Here is a 22073-nt window from a genome sequence, read left to right on the forward strand (position 1 = left end):
GCTCCGGCGGCTACCGCAGTGCACGGGCTCCCTCGCACCCCTTTGCACGGCCCGGAGCCCGTGGTACCCTCAGCACAGCCCCGGTGCCATGGGGATGGCAACACTGCGGGCATTGCCATGGCAACAGGGGGATCTCGTGCCCGCTGGCGTGGGTGCCGGGCCGTGGGTGCCTTTGGCTGCAACCCTGGGCCCTCCCCCCTCCTGGAGCAGAACGGGGTCCCCCTCAAGCATTTTATTTATTTGGTATTTGCAGAAATGCGGACGCCGCGTGGGGATGCCCGGCTGCGTGGGGTCCAGGTGCTGAGGCTGGTGCCCAGGATTAAAGCATCAGCGTCTGCTGCCAGGATGGCATCACGGCTCGGGGATTTGGGATGCGCTCCCTGCCATGCCCTCCAGCCTGGGCAGCCGGGGAGTGCGCCCGGGGCTCCGGGGCCGTTGGTGCTGCAGAGAGCCCGGTGCCTCGGCCAGCCGGGGACGCGACCAGCGTGCCGGGGGCAGGCGAGGGGGCCGGCTGGCGCTGGCACAGCAGTGCCTGCAGTACTGCGTGGCACTTCTTTCACACTCATCTCCCACCTCTCACACGCGTGCCCCCAGAGCACCCACCTCTCACGCCCACCTCGCGCACGGCGCCCACATCTTGCGCACGTCCGCCCCGAGCACCCACCCCTCGCACCAGGCTTACGCACACAGCACCCACCTCACACGCGTGGCACCCACTTCTTGCGCCCAGGGCACCCCCCCCCCCCACCGTGCATCCAGCCTGCTCCAGGGCTGGGCTCCCGCACCCTGCTCTCCTCCACTCCCGCTGCTCCCTCCGTCTTGCACCCCCGCCACCCCTATCGGTGCTGCTGCCGGGCTCTGGTGCCAGCACCTCCGGTATCCCGGTACCCCGGCACCCCCGGTATCCTAGCAACCCAGCATCCTTATATCCCGATATTCCCCCCCCCCCAAGTATCCCGGTACCCCGGCATTCCCAGTATCCCAGCAACCCACTATCCTGGCACTGCAGCGGATGCTCAAGCGATCCGGTGCCCCAGAGAGGCACCACTCTGGTGCCGGTGCCGGTGCCCGGCGCGGCCGCCCGCGCTCACCTGGAGGCCCCGGCGCCGCAGGATGCTGGGCTCGTCCATGCCCGCTGTGCCCCGCCGCCGCCCCCCGGAGCCCCGGAGCTCCCGGTGCTTCTGATGCTGCCGGAGCTCCCAGAGCTCCCGGCGTCCCGGAGCTCCCGCTGCTTCCGGAGCTCCCGGTGCTCCTGCTGCTCCCGGTGCTCCCGGAGCTCCCGCTGCTCCCGGAGCTCCCGCTGCTCCCGGTGCTCCTGCTGCTCCCGGTGCTCCCGGAGCTCCCGCTGCTCCCGGAGCTCCCGGAGCTCTCGCTGCTCCCGCTGCTCCCGCTGCTCCCGGAGCTCCCGGTGTCCCGGAGCTCCCGGAGCTTCCGGAGCTCTCGCTGCTCCCGCTGCTCCCGGAGCTCCCGGTGTCCCGCTGCTCCCGCTGCTCCCGGTGTCCCGCTGCTCCCGCTGCTCCCGGAGCTCCCGGTGTCCCGCTGCTCCCCCTGCTCCCGCTGCTCCCGGTGTCCCGCTGCTCCCGGAGCTCCCGGTGTCCCGCTGCTCCCGGAGCTCCCGGAGCTCTCGCTGCTCCCGCTGCTCCCGGAGCTCCCGGTGTCCCGCTGCTCCCGCTGCTCCCGGTGTCCCGCTGCTCCCGGAGCTCCCGGTGTCCCGCTGCGCCGCCCAGCGGCGCCGCCGCGTCAGCTGACGCGCATCAGCCCTGGCCCGGGGCTGCCCCGGCGCAGCCTGGCACGGCTCGGCACGGCACAGTACGGTAGAGCACAGCCTGGCACGGCGCACAACAGCCCAGCATGGCGCAGTCCAGCCCGGCACAGCCTGGCACGGCACGGCCTGGCATAGCACACCCTGTCACGGTGCAGCGTGGCATGGCACAGCCTGGCACGGCACGGCGTGATCTAGCACGGCACAGTATGGCATGGCGCGGCGCGGCTCGGCACAGCACGGTCTGGCACGGCGCAGTCCAGCGCAGCACAGCCCGGCACGGCGTGGCACAGCCCGGCACGGTCCAGTGCAGCTCATCTCAGCCCGGCACAGCTTGGCACGGCCCTGCGTGGCATAACCGGGCGCAGTGCCGCGCAGCGCCGCGTGGTCCGGCCCGGACGGAGGGCCGGTGCCCCGCGCCGCAGAGCCGCCGCCGGCCCGGCGCAGGGCCGCTGGCGCCCGCGGCGCCCCGGGGCCCGCGGCAGCGGCGCACAACGGGCCGCTTTCTGCGGGGACAAGGGCGCTCTGTGCGCGGCCCTCAGTGCCAGCCGGCCCCGCCGGGCCGGGCCGCCCGCGCCGCTCACGCGGAGCCGCCGCTCACTGGGGCTTTTGTTCACCCGCCGCAGCCCGCCCCCCCCCACCCCCCAAAAAACATCTCCTCTCCGGCGGCTCTCCCGCATGGGCAAACGCTGGCAGAGCCACCCGCGAGCAGGGCGCCGCGGCGGCGCGAAGCCCCAGCGCTAACGCGGGCGCCGCCGAGAAGCCGAGGTTGCCCGGCGGGTCGCCGAGCAAGTCCCCGGCCCGGCCGGCTGCTGAGGGAGTGCAAAAAGCAGCAAAATACATACATACATATATATATATATATATATATATTGCAAAAACAAATAAATGAAGGAACGCGCCTCCTCTGCGCGGCTCGCTGTGCCCGGCGGGAGCGTGCGCGCGTGCGGCGAGCCGGCGGCGCAGGCGACGCGCCGGGGCCCGAGCAAAGCCCAGGAAGGGGGGGGGGGGGGCTCTGTTGCTTTCTCTTTTGCTTTTGCTGCAGGTGCGGCAGGCGCTGGCGCCCCGCGCCCCGCGCTCAGCGCCGCCGCCGCCGCCGCCTCGGCTAAGCGGCCGCGAGCTCGCCGGCGCGGAGGAAACGCCGGCGCGCCGCCCGGCTCTGCCCGCGCGCCCCCGAGCCGCGGCCGGGGCGCCGGGGACGCCAGCCGGTGCTGCCCCCCCGGAAAGGGCAGCGCCGAGGAAGGAGCCCTTCGGCCTCCCCCTCCTCCTCGCCGCCACCATGCGCTGGTGGCTGCTGCTGGCGCTGGCGGCGCTGAGCCGTAAGTGTTTCTGCGGCGTGCGGAGATGAAAGATAACTTCAGAAAAACTTTCAGGGACCGATGCTGGGGCGATAAGGCCGAAACCGCGGGGCCGCCGCGGAGGCCGCGGGACGGCGGCACGCGGGGAGCCGGGGCCCCGCGCGGTACCGCCGGGCGGGCAGCGTGGCCCGACGGCCCCGCCGATCGCGGGCGTTACCGGAGAAACGGCTTCGACCGCGCCGGCGCTTCGGGAAAGCAGAAGTGGCCGCGGGGAGAAGCGGCGCCCGGCGGCCCCGGCGGCACGCGCGGCCCTCGGCAGCCGCCGGCGCCGGGCCCTGCTGCCGGCTTGGCAGTGCTGCAGAGCCGGGGTGGGGGGGGGGGGGTCTGCAGGGCGCCGGCGCGCGGCGGGCACCGGGGCCGGGCGCGACGCCTCCCGTCTGCCCGCAGGCTCTGCCCCGGAGCCCGACTTCGCCTGCTTCAGGCAGTGCGGCTCGCGCAGCATCCTCTGCCGCTGGCCGCCCTGGGGCCCCGCCGGCAACACCACCTACGTCCTCACGCTCTGGTGAGCCGGGGGCGCCGGGGGCGCGGGGATGCCGGGGGCGCCGTGTCCCACCGGGGGCACCGGGCGTGCGGGGATGCCGGGGGTGCCACATCCCGCTGGGGGCGTGGGGATGCCAGGGGCACCGCGTCCCGCCGGGGGTGACGGGGGCGTGGGAATGCTGGGGGTGCCGCATCCTGCCGGGGGTGATGGGGATGCCACGTTCTGCTGGGGGCGCAGGGATGCTGGGGGCACCGTATCCCACCAGGGGTGACGGGGGCACAGGGGTGACGAGGGCACGGGGATGCCAGGGGCACCGCATCCTGCCGGGGGCACGGGGGATGCTGGGGGTACAGCATCCCGCCGGGGGCGCTGGGGGTGCGGGGATGCCGGGGACGCTGCGTCCCGCCGGGGGCGCAGGGATGCTGGAGGTACCGCATCCTGCCGGGGGTGCTGGGGGCGTGGGGATGCTGGGGGCGCTGCGTCCTGCCAGGGGTGCTGGGGGCGCAGAGATGCCGGGGGCGCCGCATCCCGCCGGGGGCGTGGGGATGCCGGGGGCGCCGCATCCCGCCGGGAGCCCGCCGGCACGGGGATGCCGAGGGCGCTGTGGGAGCACCGGACACAGGGATGCGGATGGCACCGCGGGAGCCTCCGGCCACGGCGGGCAGCGCCGGAGCCTCCCGCGCCTGAGCTGCGGCGCTGGCGGCCCCGCGCAGCTACGCGGTGCCGCGGCGGTGCCAGGAGCACCCGGCGGGCGCCCGGCCGGCGTACGCCCTGCGGCCGCACCGCGTCTACGTGCTCACCAACGCCACGGCCTGGGTGGAGGCGCGCTGGGGCCAGCGCCGCAGCCGCAGCCGCAACCTCACGCTCTTCCTCGACGAGGCCGGTAAGCGGGCGGCGCACCGGGCGCCGAGGGCGGCCGCGACGGTGGTGCCGGTGCCGGTGCCGCCGCCCACCGCGCTCTCCTTGCAGTGAAACTGGACCCGCCGTCCGCCGGGAGCAGCTTCGGCAAGGCCGGGGGCCGCCTGCGGCTGCGGCTGCGGCGCCCGCCGTGCCACCGCGGCGCGCGGCCGCTGCAGAGGGAGGCTCGCGTGCGGCCGGCGGGCGAGCGCGCCTGGACGCGGGTAACCCACAGCCTCCCGGCGCCGCCTTCAGCCGCGCTCGCCCGGCGCCGCCACCCCGGCACCATCCCCCGGCTATCTGCTTCTCGCCGCAGGTGCCGTGCAGCGCCGAGGGCGAAGGGGCGGAGGGCGGCGAGGAGGAAGCAGGTGGGGCCGGCGGCGCGGGGCCGGGGCGGCGCGGCGGCGGCGGCGGCGGCGGCGGTGGGGTGGGGGCCGGCGGCTCAGCCCCGCGCCGCGCTCCGCCGCAGTGAGCTGCGGCCCGGTGGGAAGCGCCGCCGTGGAGCTGCAGCTCCGGCACAAGCCGCGGCACTGGAGCAGCTACTGGAGCGAGTGGAGCGAGCCGGTCTTCGTGCCGGAGGGTGAGCGGGGCGAGGGGGCCGGCGGCCCGTCGCGGCGGCCCCGCGGCGCCCCGCCGGCGCCTGCAGCTCCCGGCGCCGTTGCAGAGCTCGCGGAGGGGCCGGAGCTGCGCTACGAGCTGGGACGCCTGGGCGGCGGCGGGCAGAGGGTGCTGCGGCTGCGCTGGCAGGTACGGCGCGGGCTCCGCCGCCGCGGGAGCTGCACCGAGCCGGGCGGCCCCCGCTAACGCCGGCGCCGCCGCAGCGCGCCCGCCCGGCGCAGGGCGCCGTCACCTACGCGCTGCGGGTCCGCATGCTGCCGTGCCGCTGCGCCGAGCCGCCCGACGAGGACGAGCTGCTGCTGGGCGAGGAGGCCACGGGCCACAACCTGACCCTCTGCGCCGCCGCCTACGACGTGGCGCTGACGGCCACCAACGCCGCCGGCGCGGGGCCCCCCCGGCGCCTCCGCGTGCCGCCGGAGCGGCGGGCAGGTAGCGGCTGGCAGCGGGCAAGGCCGGGGGCGGGGGGTGGGGGGGAGCTCGGCCGCGGCCGGCACCGCCGCCGCCGCCATCCCCTCCGCCGCCCCTTTCGCCGCAGAGCTCGGCTTCGAGGGCTTCGGCGCGGCCGGCGGCGCCGTGACGGTGCGCTGGCGGGCGCCGAGCCGCGGGCTCGCCTACTGCTTCGAGAAGCAGCCGCTGGCCGCGGCGCCGCGGCGCGACGCCTGCGTCCGGAGGGATTTCCCGGCGGGGAGCAGCCACGAGGAGAAAGGTAGCGGAGAGCGGTGCCCGAGCCGGGCTCACCGCAGCTCCGCCGGGCCGGCGGCGAGCTGCAGCCGGTTTCTCCTCCCTCCTTGGGCGCCAGGGCTCCTGCCGGAGCCGGCGTGCTACCGGCTCGCCGTGCACGGCTGGGCGCCGGAGCGGGACTGGGCCACCTTCGCCCTCACCTACCACTACGCCGGCAACGGTACGCGGGGGGGGGGGGGGGGGGGAGGCTGAGCGCCGCCGCCGTGCGCCGCCGCCGCGGCCCCCTCCGCCGGGGGGAGGCGCATCGGCTCCTCCGCGCCTGCACCGGTGCCCCCGGCTTCGCAGCCTCGCTCGCCGAGTCCGTCCGCATCGACGCCAGCGCCGACTCCGCCGTGCTGCAGTGGCAGCCCTCGCCCCGCGCCGCCTGCCCCGGCGTTTTGAAGAAGTACGTCGTCTGCTACGGCGCCGAGGGCCGCAACCTGACGTGTAAGCGCAGGCGGGCGCGCGGGAGCGCGGGGCGGCGGCGGGCGCCGGCGCGCGCCTCCCGGCCCCTCTCCCTCTGCCCAGACGGCGAAGCGGACGCCTCGGCCTGGCGCTACGTCCTCGGCAGCCTGCGGCCTGGCACGGCGTACCGCCTCGGCATCCGCGAGGTGACGGCGGAGCCCGGAGGCGCCTGCGCGGCGACCTGGCGCTTCCAGACCAAGGCGCTGGGTAAATGGCCGGAGAAATTCCCCCCCCCTCCGCCCCGATTCCCACTCCTCTGCTCCGCGTGGGCTGAGCCCATCCGTCTGTGCGTCCCTCCATGCATCGCTCCGTGCATCTGTCTGCGCATCCGTCTATGCATCCGTCCATGCATCGCTCCATGCATCCCTCTGTGCATCCCTCTGTGCACCCCTCCATGTATCTGTCTGTGCATCTGTCCATGCATCCCTCCATGTATCCATCTGCACATCCATCTGTGCATCCATCTGTGCATCTGTCCATGCATCCGTGTATGCATCTGTCCATGCATCCCTCCATGTATCCATCTGCGCATCCATCTGTGCATTCGTCTGTGCATCTGTCCATGCATCTGTCCATGCATCCGTCCATGCATCCCTCCATGTATCCATCTGCGCATCCATCTGTGCATCTGTCCATGCATCCGTGTATGCATCTGTCCATGCATCCCTCCATGTATCCATCTGCACATCCATCTGTGCATCCATCTGTGCATCTGTCCATGCATCCGTGTATGCATCTGTCCATGCATCCCTCCATGTATCCATCTGCGCATCCATCTGTGCATCCGTCTGTGCATCTGTCCATGCATCTGTCCATGCATCCGTCCATGCATCCCTCCATGTATCCATCTGCACATCCATCTGTGCATCCGTCTGTGCATCTGTCCATGCATCCGTCCATGCATCCCTCCATGTATCCATCTGTGCATCCATCTGTGCATCCGTCTGTGCATCCGTCCATGCATCCGTCCGTGCATCCCTCCGTGCCTCCGTGCGCAGGGCCGCGGCCGCCGGCGTGGAAGTCCAACCTCCGGTACCTGAGCGTCCTCCTGAGCCTCCCCGTCCTGGTGGCGCTTTACCGCTGCAGCAAGAAGAGGTGAGCGCGGGCGGCGGTGGCGGCGGTGGCGGCGGCGGCGGCAGGACCCCGCCGGGCCGCCCGGCGCCCGCTCACCGCCCGCCTCTCCGCAGCGCCGCGCGGCTGCTGTGCCCGCCGCTGCCCGGGCCCCGCGGCACCGAAGCCCTCCGCTTCCCGGCAGCCGCCGCGCGCCAGGTGAGGTGGCCACAGCGGCCGAGCCCCCCGGCCCTCCTCCTCCTCCTCCTCCTCCTGCTCGCCGCCGCTGCCGCCGTGCCCGACGCCCTCCCGCCCTCAGGGCCAGCGCCGAAAAGGCTTCGTGGAGCCGTCGGAGAAATTCAGCCGCGCCGAGCTGCTCCTGCCGGAGCCCCGCGCCGGGGCGGAGGGCACCGAGTGCCGCGCGCCGCCCCCCGGCGCTGCCGCCGAGCCCGCCGCGCCGCCCGCACCCTCCGAGTACGGCTGGCAGGAGGAGCCGAGCCCGGCGCCGGGCGCCGAGGGGAACCCGGGGCTTTGCCGGCCTCTCCTGCTGCTCGCCCTGCTCGTCGCGGAGGAGCCCGGGGGCCCCCGAGGCGAGGGGAGGCTCGAGGCGCCGCCGGAGAGGCCGGCAGTGCCCTGAGCGGGCGCCTGGCACGGGAACGGCAGGTGTCTGGCGCGGGAACGGCAGGTGTCCGGCGTGGGAACGGCAGGTGTCCGGCGTGGGAGCAGTCGGATGCAAGCGGCCAGCGTGGGAACGGCGGGAACGGTGGATGCCCAGCGCGGGAACGGCAGACATCCAGCGTGGGAACGGAGGAAACAGCGGATACCCGGCGCGGGGACGGCGGGCCGCGGGCAGCCGGCACTGGGGAGCCGCCGCGTTGGGCTCCCGATTAAAACCGCCGGCACTTTTAGGGGGAGTCCTCTGCTTTGGGGAACCCGCGCGCCCGTGGACAACGCTCTGCCCCGGCGAGCGCTGGCGCTGCCGACGGCCCCGCGCGGGAGAGGAGCCGAGCGGCGGCCGCGGGCTCGCCGGGGCCCCGGGACGGCGCTCAGCGCCACGTTCCCGCGCGGTGCTTGGGGGGGGGGGGGGATCGGGGTCTGCGGGGGCTGGGGCCGCACCAGCGCCCCACATTTTATCTGGGGCGAGACTTCAGCCACCGCTGAGGATGGGGAGCAGGTCGCGGTCTGGGCGCAGCTCCGCGCCGGATGCGGCAGCGCTCGCTCGCCGAGCGCTCAAAACAAAAGCGAAAAGCAGAAAAAAAAAATATATAGGTTAACAGCACGGGAAAGTACCGGGAAAGGCAGCGCCGCCTCGGCCGCCCGGCCCCTCCCCGCCCCGGAGCGGTGCTGGGCTCCCCGGCATGGCGTGGGGCGGCCGGGGGGGGGGACGCGGCGCCCGCAGCAGCTGGTGGCGATTTAGCGGCCGAGTTAGCGGCGGAGCCGCCGCCGCGTTTGCTCCGGGCGCCGCCGCGGCGCGTGGGGCCCCGCGCGGGAAGCCGCTCGCTCCCGCGCTCCCGTTTCCAGCCCGGCCCCCGTTGGCAGCCCGTTTTCGGCAGCGGCCGCGGGGTCACGGCGCGGAGGCGGCCGGGCGCCTGCGAAAAAAAAAAAAAAAAAAAAAAAAAAAAAAAAAAAGGCTAATCTCAGCGCAGCCGCCTTTATTTTTAGCGGCGGGCGTACGGTTACGCTTTTTTTCCGGGTCCCGGCCCGGCGGGCCGCCCCTGCCGGGCCCAGCGGCTTCCCGCGGGCTCTTCCAGGCGCCCCCCCCCCTCCCCGGGGCGAAGGGGCCGGGCGGGGGGGGGGCGGCCTGGCGCCCCGTGTGCCCCCGGCGCCCCCCGGCCCCGGCCCCACGGGCGCTGAGCTCCTGGGCGCTGCCGTCACCGGGGTGTCGCAACCGCTGGGCGCCGCAGCCGCGCCGTGCGACCGGCGCCGGGGGGGGGGGAAAGCCGAGCGAGTGCTGCGGTTTTTTCCCGGGGTTTCCGAGCGAGGTTGAGCTGCTGGCGCGAGGGCTCCGCGGAAGCAAGCGCTGCTCGCTTACAAAACAATTCCCGTGGAGCGGAAAATGCCTTAAAGCGCAGCCGATACCGAAAAGCCGGTAATTCCCGTTCGTCCCGCCGAGGCCGTTCCGGCGGCGGGCAGTTCCCGACTTCCCGGGCGCGCTCCGAGGCTCTGCCCGGCTCCGCAGCCCCCCCGCTCGCCAGCCCTCAGCGCCGGACGCCAGCAGCCCGGAAAAAACCACAGATTTTTCTTTTTCTTTTCCTATGAACCGAAACCCCTCGGTAGGAAAGGGGAGAAGGAGCCCGGGCGCGGCGCCGGCACCGGCACGGCGGGTCGGGTTATCGCGCAGGGAGGCCACGGCGCCCTTATCAGCACGCGCTGGCACCGGCGCTCCCCAGCCCTCCGCGGCACAAACATATTTTGCTCGGCCGGGTTGAGCCGAGGACAGAGGCGGCTCGGGAGCAACCGGAGGGCTCCGCTCCCGGCTCCCGGCGCCGTGCCGCGGGCGCGGAGCAGACGGCTGCGTTTCGCAGCGCCTTAAAGCAGCAGCGAGCACTGAAAGCAGCATCGATCCCTGCGGATTTGCTTCCCCCCCGGGCTTGGCGGCTCTTTGCAAGCGGATAAACTTTTCCTGCTCTCTCCGGAGCGAAACCACCGGGGAAGCAGGACAAACCGGCCCCCGTGGGGGGGGAGGGGGGCTGCTGGTGCCTCCTCCACGCCCGGCGCCGGCCGCTCCGAGCCCCCCCCCCCCGCCCCGGGGCCGAGCTCTCCGGCGGGACCTGCCCGGAGCCGGCCCGGGGCTATCGCCGCTCTCCATCTCCGCGCGCGGCGGCGGCGGCAGCCGGGAGCCCGCGGCGCGCTTGGCTGCGCCGCTCGCCCGCGCGCCCCCCGCTCCCCGCGCCGCCCTGTTTACCCAGAGACATGTTTGCGAGCCCGGCTCGGCCGCTTCCAAAACAACCGCGGAGGAGCCCAGAGTCGTAAAAATATTTTTCCCCGGGCCGAGGAAGGGGCCAGGGAAGGAGCCGGGAGGCCGGAGCCAGCGCGCGGCGGCAAAACCGGATCCCGAGCAAGGGCGAGCCGGCGGCAGGAAAACAGGGGCTGCTCTCGCTGCAGGGAACAACAGGGCGATTTGCCGCGGGGCTGAGCGCCTGGACGCGCCGGCCGGGCAGGATTAAAGCCCTCGGTGCGCTTGGCTGACGCCTGGGGCCAGCCCGCGGCCCCCGGAGCGGCGGGCCCTGCTCATCCCGGGAAAGCGGAGGGCGCGCGGGCTGCCGGAGCGGGGAAGAGGAGCGGCGGCGGCGGCGGCGGGCGGGGGGGACAAGCCGCGATTCCTGCCGAACCGGCGGGGAAAGCCCCCGCGAAGGGCAGGGCCGCGCGGGGCTTTGCCGCGCGGGCGCCGGCGGTTTCGGTGGGCGGCAGCGGCTCGGCTCGGGCGCTGCCGCCGGCTGAGTCACCGGGCGTAGGAGCGGCACGGGCGCCGCGGGGAGAGCTGGCGCGCGCGGCCCCCAGCGCGTCCCGCGCCCCCGCCGCCTCGGCTCCCGCGGGGCCGGCACCCGGCAGCGGGGCTCGGCTCCAGGCTGGGAGGCGGCGAGCGGTGTCCCGGAGCTGGAAGGGCTCCCGGGCCGGGAGGCGGCTGATCCGGGCCCCTGCCAGGCCGCCCGGCACATTCCGTCCCCGCCGGCGGCCGGGCACCACCGCACGTGGCCTCCCCCCCCGCTCCGTGCGCCGGGGCGCTGCGGGGTCCCCGGCTGCCTCGGCCGGGGGGGGGGGGGCAGGGGGATGGGCTGCCCCTCGCTCCGAGAGCATTTTGCTGGGTGGGCTCGGAAAAAACAGGGGGTGGGGGGAGAAATCCCGCTGGAAAAACACCTCCCGCTCCCGCGGCCGCCTCGTGCCTTGGCCCGGCGCCCGCCGGCATCGGGTTCCCCGGTCCCGAACACGCTCCCGGCCGGGGGGGCGAAGCCTTTCCCAGGGAAGGTTGCTCAAGGCAGCCAGAGACGCTGAATAAAAGCGTGGCCCGAGGGAGGGGGCGCGAGCGCCGGGCTCCCGGAGCGCCGCTCCGACGCGGATCCAGCGGAGACGGAGCCGCCTGGAGAGCCACACAGCTGCATTTAAGGGTTTATTCCAAACAAAAATTCCCCAAAGTCATCGTACAAAAAGAATAAATCAGAGAAAAGAGTCGTCCGTATAAAAAGCGTTCGCGGGTGCGGGCGGCCCGCGGCGCTGTCCCGCGCCCCGCCGCCGGCGCGGCCGGCTCCGAGCGTTCCCGCCGCGCGGAGCTTGAACCCAGCGCCCGGTTTGGACACAGTCTCCAGCGATCCTGAGAAATACCTCCGCGTCCTGGTCCCCGAGCCGGGGCGGCTCCGCGCTCCGCTCCGCTCCGCAGGCGGCATCCCGGCGTGGGGGGGGGGCTCGGCGCCCGCCCGGCTCTCAGCAGGTCATGCAGCGCGGCCGCGCGGGCTCCGACGGCGCGTTCGGGTCGACCTGAAAAGCCGAGGTCAGAGCCGGGGGGGGGGGGGGGGGCGTTGCCGGCCCCGATGCCTGGAGCACGGGGGGGGGGGGGGGGCTGGTACCTCCGAGTAGAGCGGAGGCGGCCGGAAGCGAAATTCCTGGATGTAGGCGAAGAAGGGTCCCTCCGGGGCGCCGCCGAGCTCGGCGGGGCACGGCGGCTCCAGGCTCCGCTCCGGGCTGGACACGACCGCCGAGTACTCGGGGGGAGCTGGGGAGCGACCGGGGGCGTCAGGGAACGGGAAGCTTCCCGCTATCCGGAGACACGCGCGTTCCCCCCCCCCCCGGCCCAGCGCTCACCCTCCGGCCGCTCCGGGATGCTGCTCAGCCAGTCCAGCCGGACGCTGCCCTGGCTGCTGACGCTGGACGTGCGGCTCCCGAAGGGATGCAGCGGGATGGTGCCGATGACGAGCGGCAGCTCCAGGAGCAGCTTGGACGTGCCGGGGATATCGACGCAGACCTGGAGGGGCGGCGCGCGGGAGCCTACGTACGGGGCGCCCGCCGCGGCCGTCCGCCCGGGCCGGGGCCTCGCGGCGCCGCCGGCTCCGCCGGGGCCCTCCGCGCGACGCGACGGGAGGGGCGGCCGCGGCCGCTCGGGTACGCGGGGGACTCGGCCGGCGCCCTCACCTTCAGGGAATATTCCACCTGGATGACGCGGCAGCGCAGGATGGACGGGCCCACGGGGGGGATCTTCAGCGCCCGCCCGTGCCACACTTCCCTCCTCCCGGCCGCCACGGAGTCGCCCACGATGCTGCTCACCACCGACTTCTTCTGCTTCTTGGCGCCGCGGGCGACGAAGGTCTGCGTCTGGATGACGGCCGCCTTGGGCACCACGGCTCGGTTCGTGCAGTTGTCGATCTCGGCGAAGATAGGGACGACCTCGCCTGCGGGAAGGGGCGCGGGCGTCGCGGGAAGGGTCGCGGGCGCCGCGGGAAGGGAGGGCGGCCGGCGCGGCCCCCCCCCCCGCCGCTCTGCTCACCTGGCGTGTAGCCTTTTCGGTCGATCTTGGCAGTCACGGAGACGTGCCCCCGGTTGCAATACCAGCCTCGGGCGGGTTTCTCCTTCGCGCCCGCCTGCGGGGCCTAGGGAAAGGGACGTGATTAAGCCGCTTAATAAGAGACCGCGAAGCCAGCAGCCGCCCGGGGAACGGCGGCAACGTCTCGGCTCCCTGCGCGAGAAGGCGACGGCCTCAAGTTTGAGGCGCGGGAGACCTTTGCCGTCCCCAGCGCGCGGCCCCGGCCCCGGGCCGAGCGGCGGCAGCTCACCAGCAGCGCCGGCGTGTTGATGTCGATGGGCTCGATGACGGTGAATTCCTTCTTCGCCTTCTTCGCCATGGACCAGGGTCGGTGCAGCTTGGCTTTCACCCAGTAGCGCACGTGGCCGTGCTTCCCTTCGAAGGAGGTCGCCAGGGTCCTGCGCGCGCACGGGGGCTCTGCTCAGTCACGCTCTCGCTCTGCGGGTCCCCCCGTCCCCGCGGGACCTCGTCACTGCCCCCCACCCCCCGCACCGAGGCGCCGAAGACTTACTGGGGGAGCTGGAAAGTGAAGGGGAACTCGTGTCTTCCTGCCGGCAGGACGGTGACTTCGCCGTTGTCTGCGGGCAAAAGCGGTCGGAGGTGATTAACCCTCGGCCGCAGGGCTGGGGCGAGTACCGGGGGCGGAGGCACGGCACAGGCGGCGACCCGCGAGCCGGGCATGTCCCCGCTCCACGCTGCCCCCAGCACGGGGACGCGACCCACGTGCCCTCCCCAGCGCGGGGGACGGACTGCCACGGCGCTCGCTCGGCGGGGAGAGCGCGGAGCAGGGTGGTGCCTCGCCGGGGTGTCCCACCTGCCTGGCCCCCGGGAAGCCCGGCCCTGGCGCGTGCAGTCCCCTGGGGCTCTGCACGCACCCACTCACTCACTGGGGTGCCCAGTGCACCCAGAAGCCAGGCTATCCCATGCACTCAGTCCCTGGGGTGCTGGGTGCACCCAGTTGCTGGGGCATCCTGTGTACCCATCCCTGGGGTGCCCAGTCCCGGTGCACCCAGGTCCTGGGGCGCCTGGTGCACTCAGGGGATCCTGTGTGCCCAGTCCCTAAGGTGCTGGGTGCCTGGTGCACTCGGACATCAGGGTGTCCCCGCACCCAGTCCCAGGGGCACCTGGCGCATGCAGTAACCAGGATGCCCAGTGCAGCTGATCCCCAGGGTGCTGTTCCTGGTGCACCCAGTCCCCAGGGTGCCTGGTGCATGCAGTAGCTGGGATGCCCGGTGCAGCCACTGCCCGGTGCATGCAGTGACCGGGGGGCCCGGTCCCGGTGCAGCCGCTCCCTGGGGTGCCCGGTGCATGCAGTAACTGGGGTGCCCGGTCCCGGTGCAGCCGCTCCCCGGGGTGCCCGGTGCATGCAGTGACCGGGGGGCCCGGTCCCGGTGCAGCCGCTCCCCGGGGTGCCCGGTGCATGCAGTGACCGGGGGGCCCGGTCCCGGTGCAGCCGCTCCCTGGGGTGCCCGGTGCATGCAGTAACCAGGGTGCCAGTCCCGGTGCAGCCGCTCCCCGGGGTGCCCGGTGCATGCAGTGACCGGGGGGCCCGGTCCCGTTGCAGCCGCTCCCCGGGGTGCCCGGTGCATGCAGTAACCAGGGTGCCAGTCCCGGTGCAGCCGCTCCCCGGGGTGCCCGGTGCATGCAGTGACCGGGGGGCCCGATCCCGGTGCAGCCGCTCCCCGGGGTGCCCGGTGCATGCAGTGACCGGGGGGCCCGGTCCCGGTGCAGCCGCTCCCCGGGGTGCCCGGTGCATGCAGTAACCAGGGTGCCAGTCCCGGTGCAGCCGCTCCCCGGGGTGCCCGGTGCATGCAGTGACCGGGGGGCCCGATCCCGGTGCAGCCGCTCCCCGGGGTGCCCGGTGCATGCAGTGACCGGGGGGCCCGATCCTGGTGCAGCCGCTCCCCGGGGTGCCCGGTGCATGCAGTGACCGGGGGGCCCGGTCCCGGTGCAGCCGCTCCCCGGGGTGCCCGGTGCATGCAGTGACCGGGGGGCCCGATCCCGGTGCAGCCGCTCCCCGGGGTGCCCGGTGCATGCAGTGACCGGGGGGCCCGGTCCCGGTGCAGCCGCTCCCCGGGGTGCCCGGTGCATGCAGTGACCGGGGTGCCAGTCCCGGTGCAGCCGCTCCCCGGGGTGCCCGGTGCATGCAGTGACCGGGGGGCCCGGTCCCGGTGCAGCCGCTCCCCGGGGTGCCCGGTGCATGCAGTGACCGGGGGGCCCGGTCCCGGTGCAGCCGCTCCCCGGGGTGCCCGGTGCATGCAGTGACCGGGGGGCCCGGTCCCGGAGCAGCCGCTCCCCGGGCGCCCCGTACCTGGCGGCGCGAGCAGCGTGTCGCGGTGGCTGAGGAACTCCACCTGGTCGCTGTAGCTCTGCGTGTAGGCGGTGCTGGAGCCGGCGCTGCGCGACTCGGTCCAGTGGACGCGCGCAGCGCCGAGCGCCCGGAGGCGCAGGGCGCCGAGCCGCGCCGCCGCCGCCAGCTCCAGCACCACGCGGCCGCGCACCGCCTGGCCGGGGCTGAAGGCGGCCGGCGCCCCCCGCTCCGCGCCCTCCAGCACGATGAGGAAGCGCTTGAGCCGGTCGAAGAGCATCGCGAGCCCCGACGCCACCGACACCGCCGCCGCCGCCGCCCGCGGCGCTTTAAGGGCGCTGCGCGCCCGGGGGCGGCCCCGACGGGGCGGAGCGCGGCGGGGCGGGCCGGGGCGGCACCGCCAGGCCCGCGGCGAGCCGCTCCCGTGTCCCGTGTCCCGTGTCCCCTGTCCCGTGTCCTCCCCCCGTCCCACAGTCCGTGCGCGCTCCGATAGCCCGTCCGGGCTCCCACGGTGCCCGCCTCTTCCTGCAGCGCGTCCCCGCTCCTCCGGTCTGCTCCCGATGCCGCACGGTCCTTCCACGCGTGGCCCGCGGGTTCTCCTCGCCGCCGGAGCGCGCAAGCCTCACGCCAGCAGCGCTGGCCCTCCCGCTCCCACGGGCGAGCGGAGCGTCCCGCCGCGGGCCCACGCGCGTTCTCCTTCCCGCAGCGCCGTTCCCAGGGCCCGGAGCAGGCTGCGGCCGGACCCGGGCTCCCCGCGCGGCGCGGCCCGGCCGCCCGGCGAGGGAGGGACACCGGCTCCGGGACACCGCTCCCTTATTTCCAGGAAACAGAGCACCGGCCTCCTCGCAGCCCGTGCGACCGCACGGCGAGCGAGTCGCCTCCCTGCGCGTTTTGGCCGCGTGGGCCCTGGTTAAAGCTCCGCCAGCTCGTGCCGGGGGCTGCGCGGTGCCGCTCCGAAAGGCAGCGGGGAGCTGCAGCCGCCTGGGGAGCGCGGGCGCCGGGGGGCCAGGGCGACGCGGGCGTTCGGGGCGGGAAGGCGACGCGCCGCAGGCACCCGGGAGCGGAGGAGATGACCCCACGCTGCAGTCCGGAGGCGAGGAAACACCCGCGAAGGCAGCTCACCCCGCTCCCTTCACTCCTCTCTCCTCCCGCGACTTCCACGTTCCCCAGCCAGCGCTGGCACCGCTCTCCGAGCCACGCTCGGCCGCCGGCACCATTAAGTGCCCTCAGCGCCCCTAGGACTTGCAGCAGCACTGACCACCTCCAGCCCGGGTGCCACACGGCCCCCGGCACCCCAGCACCGAGCGGGGTGGCAACGGCAAGGCCGTCGGAAACAGGGAAGAGGGACAGAGCCAGGACTGCAGTAACATCCCTGGGAGGAAGGAGAGGATGAAAGACATGCACAGAGGTACCGAGCTGATGACCAGCGCGGATGTCCCCTGTCCCTCGGCTCTGGGTCGTTTTACCCCGACTACACGGGAAGAGTTCAAGCAGCTCATCCTCACGCAGCAGATCCGAGCAACGTGCCAGCGGGGCATATGGTCCCAGCATGGGGAATCGAGAGCAAATATTTGCTGAACTACTAAGTGCTTTTTCCACACTTGAGAACAGACACTTCTGTTTGCACAGGGAAGCGCAAACAGAGCAAAAGCCACAACGCTTTCGTGCTCGCCAGACACGGTGGAAAGGCAAGCGGCCTTTTGCATGCCAGCGGCAGAGAAACCCTCTGCAAAGGTGAGAGGAGGGTGTCCGAGAGGGGCAACCCAGCCTGCAGGAGCAGGACCCTCTCCCGCCGGCATTAGGAGGGCAGACACCCGGCCGGGACGCTCGCAGCCCGAGGCGGGTCTCAACCCAACGCCCCGGAGCGGAGAGCCACCCCGTGCCCGCAGCCTTACCGGGGACGAGCTGGCAGCAGCGGTGCAGGAGGGTCTGGCAGGCGGTGTAGTTGCAGTAGACGATGTTGAGCCCCACGCTGTGGCTCTCCAGCCAGTGCACGGTGGCTCGCCCGCGAGCGCACACCTTCAGCGCCTGCAGCCGCAGGGCGCCGCGCAGCTCCAGCTGCACCCGGCCCCGCAGCAGCTCCCCGCTGCTGTAGGCGTCCCACGCTCGCCCGCTCTCCAGCTCCACTGCCAAGCTCCGCACCGGCCCCAGGGGCGGCATCTCCGCCGCCCGCCTGCTCCTCGGCACCGCTGGAGGCTGCTCCCGGGCTGGAGAGGGGCAGATCCCCTGATTTATCCTTGCTGGGGTAAACTGGCCGAGCCCTGCAGGCCTGACCCTCCCGGGGTGGAGCGAGGCCCCGCTCTGCAGCGACGCTCTGGCGCTGACCTCGTGTGCGCGAGGCTGACGCCGCGCCGAGAAGGGGGCTGCGGAGCGGAGTGACGTGTTTTTAATCTGCACGAGAAATAACGCGACTTCGCCTTATCTCTGAGTCGCAGGAAGAGTCGATGCGCAATGGGTACGTGCCTGCGGCTCCGTCGGCAGGGTGGGTGCCGCACACCCCCAGCCACGCCAGCAGCTTTCGCACAGCTGGAGGAATCAAAGGAAGGTTGTGCTCGGCCGTGCCGCTTCAGGCTTTCCTGGGGCGCTGCTGCAAGCGGACAGAGAGGGGTTTCAAAAGCAAAGCCCGTCACTCCAAAAGACAGTTTTTGTTTCTGCATTTGAAATTGCACTGAAGTCTAAGTCCACGTGAAAAACAAAGGTCCCCCCCAGCAACAGCTCCCCAGGCAGCTGGTACCAGCAGAAGGCTGATGTTCACAGTCATCCCCGGTGAACAGCAGCTGCTTCTGCTGCGGCGCAGGTGGCAACGGCACCTCAAGGCCACGTAGAAGCCACGAGGCAGACTTTCAGCAGATTCGAGTCCCTCTTCGCACACCAGATGATGCAACCAAGGTGTTTGCAATGCATCGGCGCGAGATACGGATGCGCCTGTGCGAATGTGCAAGACTTGAGCGCACGCCTTTGAAGCGCACGTGGAGCAGAGGCTGTCCCCTTCCCGGGAGACACAGGACACCGACTGCTGAGCTAAACCCCAGAGCACAGAGGATTCACGTGCCCAGATTGCTCACATACAAACCGCAGCAGTTGGACTTAGTAACCTGTACTCCAGTGCTTCGCTGCCAGTTCACCACACACGTGAACCAAGCCAGTTTGCATCAAAAGCCTGAGAAGAGCTTGGGAAGCTGCAGCTGCGACAAGGCGGCACTTGACCCTCCTCACTCAGCCTCCCAAAGGAGGGAGCCGAGCATCCCGCACTCGCCCCTCTTTAAAATACCTATCTGCCAAACAGCACAAACTGAGCATTCAGGAAATCCGTGCGAGTTATCAATCCAACAAAAATATACTGCTCGTTCCCCGGAAAACAGCCCACTCATAAGCCGGGGAGGGCTAGCTCTCCGCGCTGCTGCCCCCCAACCTTTGCTCTCAGCCCATGACACCAAACCCCCGGCAGGTAATCGGGGGAGATTCCAGCCCACACAGAGCCCTGAGAGTCTCTCTCTGCTTTCCATCTCACGCTCTCTCTGCATTTCCCCTTGCCCCATGGCCTGTCTAGAAGCACTCAGTGGATCTTGCAATCCCGATACAGGAAACTGCCACCTCTGTCTTTGATCTGATCTCCCAGTGTTTATTCTTGCTGTCTGAACACTCTGTTGTGTTCTCATTCCACTCCTGAAATAAACATTCCCTGGAATAACACACAGATGGACACAACTGGCCAAGAGCAGGACACAGGAACAGTTAAGTAACGGCATTTATTGGCAGTCCTCAGCGCAGGGAATACCTTCAGAGGTATTTGCGAATGCAAAAAAAAAAAAAAAAAAAAAACCCACAAATGCAGCAAGCGAAAAAGGCTCGAGTCACTGGTTCGTGTCCCAGAAATCATTCACGTCATCTGAATATATTAAATGTTGCCACATGATGGCAGTGAACACCTACGGCTGGCACAGGCACGGAGGCGGCTGGTAAGAGGAATGTCACTCGGGGAGGTGCAAACGCCCGGGATTAGCGGCTCCCGGGAGGGCCGGCAGCAGCGGGCGCTGCCCCGAGCACGGCTCCGCTGCCTCTCGTTTGGCCGGACGCCGCCGCCGGCCCAGAGCTCGGGGAGCCCGAGCGGCTCCGCCTCCGGGGCGGCGCGACCGGCCCCGCGGCAGCCCGCCCCGCTGCTCGGCGGCGCGGCGGGCGGGCTCCCGGGAGCCAGCAGCGCGGACCGAGCCGCCGGGCTGCAAGGAAACGCGGCGAGGGAAATGGGGAAGAGAAACCACCGCCGCGGCCCCGGCCGTGACCGGGCGGCGGCGGCGGCGGCGCCGGGCCTGGGCCGCCGTCGCCATGGAGACGGCGCAGCCGCTCCCCGCTCCCGGCGGCCCCCGCGCCGGGCCTGGGCCGTCGTCGCCATGGAGACGGCGCGGCCGCTCCCGGCGGCCCCCGCGCCGGGCCTGGGCCGCCGTCGCCATGGAGACGGCGCGACCGCTCCCCGCTCCCGGCGGCCCCCGCGCCGGGCACCGCCCCCCGGCGCGTCGCGACGCCGCCCGGAAGCGTTGCTATGGCGGCGGATGCGCTCGGCGGCCTGGTGGCCGCGCTGGAGTCCTACCGCGGCCGCGACCGCGTGGTAAGCGGCGGTGCGGTGCGGGGCGGGGCGGGGCGCGGTGCGGTGCGGTGCCGTGCGGCCGCGCTCTCACCGCGCTCTGCCTCCCCAGGTCCGCGCGCTGGGCTATGGCTGCCAGCTGGCCGGGGGGGCGCTGGCCGGGGCGCGGGCCGCGCCGGTGGGGCTGCCCGGGAGCCTGCTGGCCGTGTCGGCCCAGCTGAGCGGCTGCCGCACCGTGCTGCGCCTCTTCGACGACTTCGCCATGCTCAGCTACACCCGCGGCTACGGGCTGGGACCCAAGGTGAGCGGGGCGGGGGCGTGGCGCGGGGCACGCCGGGAGGCGCCCAGGGTAGCGGGGGGAGCTGCGGCGCGGGGCACGCCGGGAGGCGCCCAGGGTAGTGGGGGGAAGCTGCGGCGCGGGGCACGCCGGGAGGCGCCCGGGGTAGCGGGGGGGAGCTGCGGCGCGGGGCACGCCGGGAGGCGCCCGGGGTAGCGGGGGGGAGCTGCGGCGCGGGGCACGCCGGGAGGCGCCCAGGGTAGCGGGGGGAGCTGCGGCGCGGGGCACGCCGGGAGGCGCCCAGGGTAGCGGGGGGAGCTGCGGCGCGGGGCACGCCGGGAGGCGCCCGGGGTAGCGGGGGAGCTGCGGCGCGGGGCACGCCGGGAGCGCCCGGTGGTAATGGCGGCGCGGCCCGTGTGCCTCCCTGCAGGACGAGGACGCCGTGGTGCGCTGCCTCTCCGTGCTCACCAACGTGGCCGACCAGCTGTACTACCCCTGCGAGCACGTGGCGTGGGCTGCCGACGCCGGCGTCCTGCGCGCCGGCTCTGCCAAGTGGTGGGCTCTGAGCACGGGGCTCTGGGCCCTCTCCCTGCTGCTGGGCCTCGGACGGTAAGGCCGGGCCGTGAGGCCGCCGTCAGGAACGGGGTGTCGCAGCGAAGCTGTTGCAGCTGCAGAAGGATGTTCTTCCAGCCCTCTCAGGGGTGGGACTAATGCAAGTAAAGTCTCTTCAGTGCAGGAAAGAGAACTCTGTGTTGTCTTGTTTTCAGATCCCTGAGAATTTTGTTCCAGTTAAGAAGAAAGCTGAGGCAGCATGAGGGGTATGATTTCTCTTTTATGCAGTGGAGCTGTTTAAACCCAACTATTTCTCACTCAAAATAATTCATCTAGGGGCTGTTACTTATTATTATTATACTATGGTCTATTGCTAATCGTATTATTTTTATTCCCAACAGTAAATCTTCACCTCTGATCCAAAAGAAAATGAGAGCCCAAGTGAAGGCTGAAGTTTTGCACATCATTAGTAGTTTGGCAGATCTCTCCAATGCCATCCATTGGCTGCCTCCAGGATTTCTCTGGGCTGGACAGTTTCCTCCATGGTTAGTAGGTCTCTTTGGGACCATATCTTCCCTGATTGGTATCTACCAGGCATCTGCAGGGGAAAAATCTGGGGTTGCGTGAACCAGAAATAAGCTTCAGGAATCCATTTTTTATATGGAAAAAATGTGGATAGTGTAAGCAGGGCATGTTTTAATTTTCCCAGATGTCAATGATTGTATTTCCATTCATCCTATAACTGAGACTGGGATCGAGATGTTCCTTTTACAGAGAGAATTGGTTGGGGCTAAAATGGTTCTTATGGCTCTTCATCACAGTAAGGTCTTTGAGGTGAATCCTCTGAAAATTAAGCAATCTCATAGGATTGGTAAAGTAGGGGAAGATGAAGTTAGATGGAGATATGGCCATGGTTCTGTTATACAAAACTTATGAGGGAGAGATTCTGCGAGCTTAAGTTCTGGGCATGGTGCTTGATGCCTCATCTGAAACCAGCAAGTGACCTGTATCATGGAAGTTTCTCTATCAGATATTTTGGTCTTTGAGTGCAGACCAGATGCCCTGACTGCAAACAGTAGCAAGTGACCAAGGGAGGTTGTTGGGTGGTGGGTTCTGTTTCTTTAGAGATCATGTGGGAAAGAAAAAGCAACTGTAAACAATGTCTTGCTAAGCTTCCTTCCAGTCAGTATTATTCATTTAAGGAGAAATATTAGATGTTGAGACTTCTAAATTAAATCAGAAAAAGCAAAAGTGCACTGAACCTCTAGAGGTGCCTTAACAGAAGGCCACGGGGTGGAGCTCTTCCGCTAGGCTGTGGCTGAGCCAACGGCCTTTTTTTACAAAGAATCAAATATATTAATCACCTTTCAAGGGACCAATCAAATGCAGAGATGAGTTTTACAATCACATTCTAAGCTGTGCCGATAATAAAGGAGACGAATGTTTCAAAGGTGGCCTTGAGTGATTTTTACTACTGATAACTGGACACATGCT

The 22073-nt window shown here is 70.7% G+C and overlaps 4 protein-coding genes across 5 annotated transcripts in view; 2 read left to right on the forward strand and 2 right to left on the reverse strand.

The window, feature by feature from the left end:
- The window catches only part of MAST3 (microtubule associated serine/threonine kinase 3), a 37958-nt gene extending 36373 nt beyond the window's left edge, over nucleotides 1–1585 (reverse strand). Inside the window, exon 1 of the mRNA XM_062596577.1 lies at nucleotides 1092–1585. Coding sequence (XP_062452561.1) covers nucleotides 1092–1130 — 39 coding nt within the window. The 5' untranslated portion in view covers nucleotides 1131–1585. The remainder of the gene's footprint in view (nucleotides 1–1091) is intronic.
- Nucleotides 1586–2951: 1366 nt separating this feature from the next.
- Nucleotides 2952–7988, forward strand: IL12RB1 (interleukin 12 receptor subunit beta 1). The gene is made up of 16 exons (XM_062596578.1): nucleotides 2952–3081; nucleotides 3508–3622; nucleotides 4315–4484; nucleotides 4571–4722; nucleotides 4815–4866; nucleotides 4968–5078; nucleotides 5163–5245; nucleotides 5320–5555; nucleotides 5593–5822; nucleotides 5916–6017; nucleotides 6143–6283; nucleotides 6365–6508; nucleotides 7300–7396; nucleotides 7489–7570; nucleotides 7671–7751; nucleotides 7839–7988. The coding sequence occupies exons 1-16, from the start codon at nucleotides 3042–3044 to the stop codon at nucleotides 7986–7988; spliced, it is 1986 nt and encodes a 661-aa protein (XP_062452562.1). The 5' UTR covers nucleotides 2952–3041.
- A 3458-nt stretch (nucleotides 7989–11446) lies between these two features.
- ARRDC2 (arrestin domain containing 2) lies at nucleotides 11447–17536 on the reverse strand. Of its 2 annotated transcripts, none has more exons than XM_062596344.1 (8): nucleotides 17067–17536; nucleotides 13375–13441; nucleotides 13114–13261; nucleotides 12828–12930; nucleotides 12476–12732; nucleotides 12149–12308; nucleotides 11914–12059; nucleotides 11447–11824 (listed from the first exon to the last, which is right to left on the reverse strand). In XM_062596344.1, exons 1-8 carry the CDS (start codon nucleotides 17329–17331, stop codon nucleotides 11771–11773), a joined length of 1200 nt encoding a protein of 399 aa, XP_062452328.1. In that variant the 5' UTR covers nucleotides 17332–17536; the 3' UTR covers nucleotides 11447–11770. The 2 variants fall into 2 exon arrangements, with proteins under 2 accessions (XP_062452328.1, XP_062452327.1); XM_062596343.1 differs by lacking the exon at nucleotides 17067–17536 and adding an exon at nucleotides 15175–15466.
- Nucleotides 17537–19694: 2158 nt separating this feature from the next.
- On the forward strand, nucleotides 19695–22029 carry PEX11G (peroxisomal biogenesis factor 11 gamma). The gene is made up of 5 exons (XM_062596252.1): nucleotides 19695–19774; nucleotides 19863–20051; nucleotides 20458–20636; nucleotides 20795–20845; nucleotides 20981–22029. The coding sequence occupies exons 1-5, from the start codon at nucleotides 19709–19711 to the stop codon at nucleotides 21204–21206; spliced, it is 711 nt and encodes a 236-aa protein (XP_062452236.1). The 5' UTR covers nucleotides 19695–19708; the 3' UTR covers nucleotides 21207–22029.
- Nucleotides 22030–22073: the final 44 nt, after the last annotated feature.

The sequence above is a fragment of the Rhea pennata genome, chromosome 27 (assembly GCF_028389875.1).
Source record: "Rhea pennata isolate bPtePen1 chromosome 27, bPtePen1.pri, whole genome shotgun sequence".
Taxonomy (NCBI): Eukaryota; Metazoa; Chordata; class Aves; order Rheiformes; family Rheidae; genus Rhea; species Rhea pennata.